General features: G+C 29.8%; 1 protein-coding gene across 1 annotated transcript in view; it reads right to left on the reverse strand.

The window, feature by feature from the left end:
- Positions 1 to 1,130: 1,130 nt before the first annotated feature.
- The window catches only part of LOC113363216 (elongator complex protein 1), a 13,900-nt gene continuing 5,589 nt past the window's right edge, over positions 1,131 to 9,441 (reverse strand). Inside the window, 6 exon segments of the mRNA XM_026605698.1 lie at positions 1,131 to 1,255; positions 1,319 to 1,472; positions 2,842 to 3,046; positions 3,114 to 3,375; positions 4,165 to 4,331; positions 4,799 to 5,845. Coding sequence (XP_026461483.1) covers positions 1,191 to 1,255; positions 1,319 to 1,472; positions 2,842 to 3,046; positions 3,114 to 3,375; positions 4,165 to 4,331; positions 4,799 to 5,845 — 1,900 coding nt within the window. The 3' untranslated portion in view covers positions 1,131 to 1,190.

Here is a 9,441-nt window from a genome sequence, read left to right on the forward strand (position 1 = left end):
ATAACTTAGCAAAAACTAGATAAAATTTACTAATAATTCATATAAATTGTTTTATATACTCCGATACAATAAATTGTAATAAAACTAATTTGTACTCGCCTTGAAAACTAGTTTAGATAGTATGTACTACAAACATAAATGCAATAAATAAATATATCTCCATATGCCTCTAATATTTACGTAGTACAAATAAATTCGATTATATAATTTTACAAAGAAATTAAGGACAAGAAATTCCAAGTAGATTTTAATTAGAATTTGGATTCCAATTAGAATCATAATTAGAATCATATTGGAAACAAAGCGATTAAGAATTTGACAAGTAAATGGGCTAAAAACTATAATAATGGACATCGACATATTAATATACGTTAAAAACATTTGTCGTTGATTTATTATTTTATATTAAGTATACATTTGCACTTACCTTACTACAATGCCCCATCGTCCACCCCATTGCATGTACATAATTTATATGTTAACCATTTAAAGTCACAAATAATTCATTAATGTACTACATTAATATAATGCAATTTTACACACACGATGTATAAAACACAGGACCAAATAATACTTTTTATTAACCTTTACCAAGCACGTGCACAATGACAATTCATCAAAACCACTAACATATACGTTATTTATACAATTATCGCGTAATAATATTGGGATATTATTATTGTTCTTACTTTTCTGATACGCCAGGTTCATTGTCTGTATTTCCACGCTATTTATTTCGATGGATGTTCGCAGATTTTGCACAAATGTAATAAAATTCAAGTTTGGTTAGAAAAGTCACGCCGCAATTTTGTTCCTGGGTTTCTTTTTGACATTTAGTGGTGTCACAGGTGAAGTTGGGTGGCCAAAGGATAGACATGAACTTAGGTAAATATGTATGAAGAATTTTGCAAAATGTCAACTATGGTAACACTTTGCAAATAATAATTTGAATTTGAATTATTTTAAAAAGATTTCTGCAAACAAAAGCTTTAATATCAAATGTTATTTTACCTAACACATTGACAACCAAAAAATCTTGCAAACTACAATTATAAACCAAACAATTTAAAACAACTGTGATTTATTTAATAATTTAATAAATAAAACTGTCAAAGTTTAAAAAATGTTTACTTCCACATTGCATTAAAAATATAATTCATTATATACATTTTATGTATTATCATATTCCTTTACTTCAAAATTTCACACTCCCAATAAATAGTACTGATTACTGGTTTCATACGTAGATGTGGTTCTATATAAAAATAAATAATGTAAAATCTACTCGCTGTCATGTAATGTATTACTATATCCTTACCTAAAAATTCAGGGCCCAGATCAGCATTCTTCTGTTGTGCCACTATCTCGTTACTGGTCAGATCTGTTGACGACTCTGCACAGGACATTAATTCATTCGTCCAGATATTGCTGAAGCTCAATTGCAGATTCTTTAGGAGTGTTGAGAGACTTCTCTAAAAATAGAAATAGAAATAATTAGAAATAATCTTAGAAGATATGCCTGACAATTATCAATGACTGATTTTTATTTATTTATTTTACAAGCCGTCGGTATAATAACATTATAATAAGGCTTAAGTCAATATTTTATAGGTTTAATATAATTTAATTAATTACTAGCTATTTTATTACTTATTTATTTATCATTTAATATATTTACTATAAACTTATTAACTTCCCGTAGGGTAAGTTATTGTAATGGGCCGAAAATCGAAATTGAAAATTTTTACATTTCTCGACGTTTTGAAGGTTTCTGAACGTTTTGGCATACCTCAGAAAAAATGGATGTATGTGTGTGTGTGTATGTATGTATGGATACAAATTTCCAGTCACGTTTTCGGGCGCACGGATCAACCGATTTGAATGGTTCAAAAAACATTCGATTCCTATTGATAGGGAAAAGAGCTGATTAGTTTTTGGCGAAGGCAGGTCCAGCCGTTTCGGAGATACGGAGCAAAGAGTGCAGAAAATAGAAATCGACTTTTTGAGAGAACGAAGTATCCGATTTGAATGATCTAAGAAACATTCAATTAGTAATGATTGGGAGAAACGTCTATTAGTTTTTGGCAAAGGCAGGCCCAGCCATTACGAAGATACGGAGCTAAATATGTAAGAAATGGCAGTTTTTGAGAGAAATAAGCGTCCGATTTAAATGATTCAAAGAACTTTCTGCTTGTCTTAACAAAATAATTGATTTTGGATTTTTTTTTATTATTTACTTTTTTTTTCTTTTTAGTTTTTCTTGTATATCGAACATAATTGAGATTTTATTTTTATTCTGACTAAATAATTCTAATATAACTTAAACAAATAATTTTAACTTTGCAATTCAGTTTATATAATTCTTATAAATATTAGACAATGTTACAATATTTATAATAATCTATTTGAAAACATTCAGTATTCCTCGAACATTTCGTTACGGTACGGGAAGTTCCAGCAATTTGCCTTAAGGCACGATGCCACCCACCCCACTAGTTTATATTTAGTTAATTTTAATTATTTTTAAATATAATTAGTTTGTTTGTTGCAAGTATTTTTTCTAAAAATTTAATAAGTATTTTAAAAATCTTTACAATACTTTTACAATATAATTACTTTATTTAACAAATTTTAGGTTATTTTATGATATTTTAACAAATTTAAGTGTCTTATATTATTGTTATTATTATTATTATTATCATTATCATTTTTATTATTATTATCAAGTACTTTTACAATATAAGTTTTTTCTTTTACAAATTTTTAGGTATTTTGATGAAAAAAATATTTTGTTTTTATTTATTTAATTATTTATTACATAATATTCATTTTTTTACTTACTTGTAATTCTGAAGCTTGATCATCCCAATCGTATGCCAAAGCAGCTCGACAAGAGGCTCCTACATCCCTCCGCAGATCAAATGCTTGGACGACTAAACCATGTATTGCTGTTATAAGCGCAGGTCTTTCATAAGGATTACCTTCTTTGAGAGATAGTAGTTTTTTTTCATGTTTTCTTCTGTTCTTACTTGATTTGAAGGTTCGACTAGAAACGAAAATGATATTTCAATCAACAAAATTACATTTATTAATTAATTTTCCTTTACCCTTACCTCGATCTGCCAGATTTTAAAGAACTTCTAGTAATAGTACTGCCAGCAACGCTGCTCGTGTCCGAATACAAATCACAGTTTGCTAATCTTTTCTCATCATCATCGATCATCATTTCAGAGTTTATTGCATATACTGAGCTCTCCCTCTGTTCATTCAATAACATCAATCTATTCGTGTATTGTGTTACTGTCTCTGATATCGTTTTGATCTGGATCAAGAAGTTGCTCAGACATTCGGATAGACCAGTTTTTACATGGGTTTCTGGAAAAAAGGTAAATGATATATATATATATATATATATATATATATATAAATAATAAAAAAAATTAAAATGATTAAAAAAAATATTTCACTATTTGACATAAATAAAATTAAAATAAACAAAACACTATGATGCGTTGGAATTAATTATCGAAATGTAAAGAAATTTGTGTAATAAAAATATAACATTATTATTAATATATTACGTATATTATAAGAACTTCTGCAAAGCGGCAAATATTTTTGATGGCAAAACAGCGTTTGCTGGGTCAGCTAGTATATATATATACATATATATATATATATATATATGTATATATATATATATATATATTATTTATATAAAATTCTTCTGTAATGATGTATGTAAATATACTCCTCCTAAACGATTATTCGCATTTTGATAAATCTTTCGGAAGTTCGTTGAGGAATTTTTTTAGGATGTATGTAATTATAAAAATATAGTAATATTGTAGAAATAAATGGAAAAAATTGCAAAAGACGACATGTCATTGTTTGACATTAAAAATATTTGAGACATTGTTTGGCATTGAAAACAAATAAAAATTGTCATCTGCCAAAAATTTCAATTTACTTATGAGCCTAGACAATATTAGAATATGTATAATAAATTTATGATTATGAATAAGAAAAATGAAATGTCTACATTATTATTGCCGAAAAGCAGCTGAGATGTGCCAGAAATTAAAATAATATAAGATACCGTATATGTATGGTAGATTGAATGATACACATACCAATAAGATTTTACAAATTATGTCTGCTTACCTATTAAATCAGCTCGTTCAAACAAATTACAGCATTTCTGTGCATCCGACCAGAGTCTACCTTGGATATAAGCTTCGACAGCACTCTCCACGTCTTTCATATGGTATAAATATATTTCACCAGCTTCCGAAAACCTTTGCTGATCTTTTAGACCATCCGCGAGCTGTCTGGAAATAGAATACAACAAATGCACCAAAAATGAATAATACTAAAATAAAACAAAGCAAAGTGAATTAAACTCATGTCCAAACTTTGATTCTTATATTTTTAAAAAATTCCAGAAACTCATAGAAGTGGTAGGAAATTGGTCCTTTTTTTAAACAGTCACCATTTTGTCAAAAATTTATTTTTTAACTAAATACTAGTATATAGCATTGCAACATCATTTTAAATTATTTATTTAAATTTCAACTGCTCTTCTTCTTCAACTCTTATAACGTTGATAAATTTATTATAAATAAAATAATAGTAAAAAAAAATGATTTCGAAACGAATCCGAATAAGATGAACCTAATTCCAAAATATTATGCAAATTGGAGCACAGTAAAAAAAATCAGACCAAAACTCTCCTTCGACTACGGTATAATAGAATAAAACAAAAATGTTACTTTAGAAATAAGTCGTTTTACCCTACCTGCATAAATTCATCATCTCCTGTGGGCTATAATTCAGCTCCCTAGCGATCAGTATACTTTCCCTCCAATCATGGGCCTCCATAGAACTCTCCAAAGCATTTTCCAAATCACCGCTCCTCCTGAACATGATAGCAGCCTCCGAATAATTCCTATGCTTCATCAAATGCTGACCATAAGCTGCTGCCACTTTGGAATAACTCGAATGATTCTTCTCAAAAATCTTCATGGCTACCTTGTACAAACCGTGATCAGCAATAAATTTCATACATTCCTCAAATTTGTCCTCGCATAAAGATATGTGCTTCAGTGCTGATTCGTAACGTTTGAGATGTTTGTCGATGGTGAAGTATCTGTAGTTTTGTTCCATTTTGTTTAGGACGTTCAGGAAAGGCATGTATTCTTTTGGATCTTTTTGGGACTTGCGTGCAATGTACATCACCAAGTCAAAGTCGTATAAACCTAAGGCTATGTCGTACAATTCGTTTACATCGATTAAGTACAACAAGTACTTCAAAGCATCATCGGCTGATACAGTTTTGCTTTTGTTGTGCTTCAACTCCTTGATCACCAACAAAGCACTCTCCAAATCTTTGATAGTATGCTTCTTAACATAAGTTGCCAAAATAGGATAAATGAACTGTTCACTCCTATCATGCTTTTCTAACTCGATCCTTAACAAACTACAAACAACTTCTATTTTATTACCCAACGAAGCCTGGTCTTCGTGAGCATAAGAAGAAGCATACATAGTCTTAGTAACATCCTCATTACTTAATTCCGATACAAACAAACTGATCCACATAGGATTCGCTATATCGTCTATAAATTTTGTTATGTTTTCCAAAAATAATCCAGGATTGTGATCGACTATTAGATTTAAATTTATTCTCTGTCGTCGGAATAATTCGAAGGCGGCTTTGTAATTTTTTTCGTCCAGGAAGTTTTTGATCAGGTGTAATGAGAGACTTCTCGGTTGTATGGTTTCTAAGTTTCCTCTGGGCATTTGAAGGACTGTTCTGGTGTCTTTGGGTACTGCCACTACCAATCTGAAATATTGGTCGACAATAATAATATGTTTGTCCGAAAATTATTATAGATTAAAATAAATATGAATGAACTAGTGGGGTGTATGGCATCGTGCCTTAAGGCAAATTGCTGGAACTTCCCGAACCGTAATGAAATATTCGAGAAATTTTAAACGTTTTCAAATATATTATTACAAATACTGTAACTTTCATTATTTTTACTATCTTGTTATATCTGAGCAAATCAAATGTAAATCATAAATAATTCAATTTATCTCCAGAACATTAACAATCGTCATTTAATTTTGAATTCAATTTCGAAAAAATTTAAAAGTTGCCTAATTTACACAAAATTGAAAAAGTGCTCCCACATAGTCAAATAATTCTGTGCGACATTTTCACTTATACTGTGCTTAGCTTGGCGGCATTTTCAGAAACAAAAGTTTAAAAAAATGTGAATAGGAAAAGGATGAGCAAACTTAAATAACTAGTTGGTTTGGTATTTAGCCTGGAGGCAAGTTACATGAACTTCCCGATATGTTTAAATAATCGACCTAATCAATAATAAACAAATTAATTTATGAGTGATTAGAAGTATTCCGAGAAGAGTACTCTGTTAACTCGGAGTATTTTCAACAAGCAACTTTTCAAAAATCAACAATTAATATATTTTGAACCAGTTTCCGTAGAATTTTAATAGTTTAGTATGTTTATTAAGACCAAGTACTATATTGTTATACCAAGTAAATCGTTTAATTTTAATTTTAGCTAACGTCAAAAAGACTACTCATTTTCTCAAAATTTGATGAATTTTTAAAATTAAACTACTTGTCGTAAGGCCGTAATATTTCAGTAAGTTCTATAAGACCATGATATACATCGCCAAAGAAAGTTTCATAAAAATCGGCTTAATTTTTTTTTCAACAGTAAATTACAAGAAAACGGCTCGGTAGATTTTCACCTAAAACTAATCAGTATCATTCCCAACTAATATCTTTCGAACAGTTTTTGATTTTTTAAAATCGATTCGGTAGAATAAGCTTAAATGTGGACGAAAAGTTTAACACTCTTTTTGCAAATTACAAAGAAGAGCCTCGGCAGATCGTCTCACAAAACTGACGAACTACAGTGCTCATTGAGATACATCGAATGGCTTTTAAATTTCTGAAATCGGTTTAGGCGTTTTTGACCAAACGTTGATGAAAGGCCTAATTTTGACAAATGCCAAAAAAACGATACCAATTTTTGCAAACTTTGACGAACTTTTAAAGCTAAACGAGTTGTCGTAGGGCGGTAAAATTTTAGTATGATCTAGAAGACTATGATATCTACCATCAAAAAAAAATCATAAAAATCTTCAGAATTTTTTTAAAAAAACTTTATTACAAGAAAACGGCCCGATCTTTACCAAAAACTAATCAGCACGATTCCCAACCAATATCTTTTGAACGGTTTTTGAATTTTCAGAATCGATTCAGAATTGCGGGCTAAAACGTGGTCGAAAACTTTTTCACTTTTCTGCTATTTATAAAGAAACGTCTCGGCCGATCGGCGCACAAACGCCAGACCTCAGAAACGCTAGTCCTCATCGAGATATATCGAATGGCTTCCAACTTTTTGAATTCGGCCCAGCCGTTTTCGAGAAAACGTCGATTTACGGCAAAAAATCTGTTCACATACACGCGCACACACACATATACTTTTTCCAAATTTGGTCTCATTCGATTCAGAATGGTTTGAAACGTCGAGAAAACAAAATTAGAGAATCGGATTTTTTGATGAAAACATGAACTTCTCCTTCGGAAGTTAAAAAATGTCATTTTGCGGTAAAAAATCGCGGTAAAAAAACATTGTAGTAATTTTGCACCCATTGTAGTATTTTTACACCCATTGTAGTATTTTTACACCCATTGTAGTATTGTTTACAAACATTGTAGTAATTTTACACCCATTGTAGTAATTTTACACCCATTGTAGTAATTTTACACCCATTGTAGTATTTTTACACCCATTGTAGTATTGTTCACAAACATTGTAGTAATTTTACACCCATTGTAGTATTTTTACACCCATTGTAGTATTGTTCATAAACATTGTAGTAATTTTACACCCATTGTAGTATTGTTCATAAACATTGTAGTAATTTTACACCCATTGTAGTGTTGTTCATAAACATTGTAGTAATTTTACACCCATTGTAGTAATTTTACACCCATTGTAGTATTGTTCATAAACATTGTAGTAATTTTACACCCATTGTAGTATTGTTCACAAACATTGTAGTAATTTTACACCCATTGTAGTATTTTTACACCCATTGTAGTATTTTTACACCCATTATTGTAGTATTTTTCCAAACATTGTAGTAATTTTACACCCATTGTAGTATTTTTACACCCATTGTAGTATGTTCACAAACATTGTAGTAATTTTACACCCATTGTAGTATTTTTACACCCATTGTAGTGTTGTTCATAAACATTGTAGTAATTTTACACCCATTGTAGTAATTTTACACCCATTGTAGTATTGTTCATAAACATTGTAGTAATTTTACACCCATTGTAGTATTGTTCACAAACATTGTAGTAATTTACACCCATTGTAGTATTTTACACCCATTGTAGTATTTTTACACCCATTATTGTAGTATTTTTCCAAACATTGTAGTAATTTTACACCCATTGTAGTATTTTTACACCCATTGTAGTATTGTTCACAACCATTGTAGTAATTTTACACCCATTGTAGTATTTTTACACCCATTGTAGTATTGTTCACAAACATTGTAGTAATTTTACACCCATTGTAGTATTTTTACACCCATTGTAGTATTTTTACACCCATTGTAGTATTGTTCATAAACATTGTAGTAATTTTACACCCATTGTAGTATTTTTACACCCATTGTAGTATTTTTACACCCATTGTAGTATTGTTCATAAACATTGTAGTAATTTTACACCCATTGTAGTATTTTTACACCCATTGTAGTATTTTTACACCCATTGTAGTGTTGTTCATAAACATTGTAGTAATTTTACACCCATTGTAGTATTTTTACACCCATTGTAGTATTTTTACACCCATTGTAGTATTGTTCACAAACATTGTAGTAATTTTACACCCATTGTAGTATTTTTACACCCATTGTAGTATTTTTACACCCATTGTAGTATTGTTCATAAACATTGTAGTAATTTTACACCCATTGTAGTATTTTTACACCCATTGTAGTATTTTTACACCCATTGTAGTGTTGTTCATAAACATTGTAGTAATTTTACACCCATTGTAGTAATTTTACACCCATTGTAGTATTGTTCATAAACATTGTAGTAATTTTACACCCATTGTAGTATTGTTCACAAACATTGTAGTAATTTACACCCATTGTAGTATTTTTACACCCATTGTAGTATTTTTACACCCATTATTGTAGTATTTTTCCAAACATTGTAGTAATTTTACACCCATTGTAGTATTTTTACACCCATTGTAGTATTTTTACACCGATTATTGTAGTATTTTTCCAAACATTGTAGTAATTTTACACCCATTGTAGTATTTTTACACCCATTGTAGTATTTTTACACCTATTGTAGTATTGTTCATAA

Source organism: Ctenocephalides felis, unplaced genomic scaffold (genome assembly GCF_003426905.1).
Source record: "Ctenocephalides felis isolate EL2017-DRISC unplaced genomic scaffold, ASM342690v1 CF-g0.4_SCAFFOLD_00845, whole genome shotgun sequence".
In the NCBI taxonomy this organism is placed as follows: Eukaryota; Metazoa; Arthropoda; class Insecta; order Siphonaptera; family Pulicidae; genus Ctenocephalides; species Ctenocephalides felis.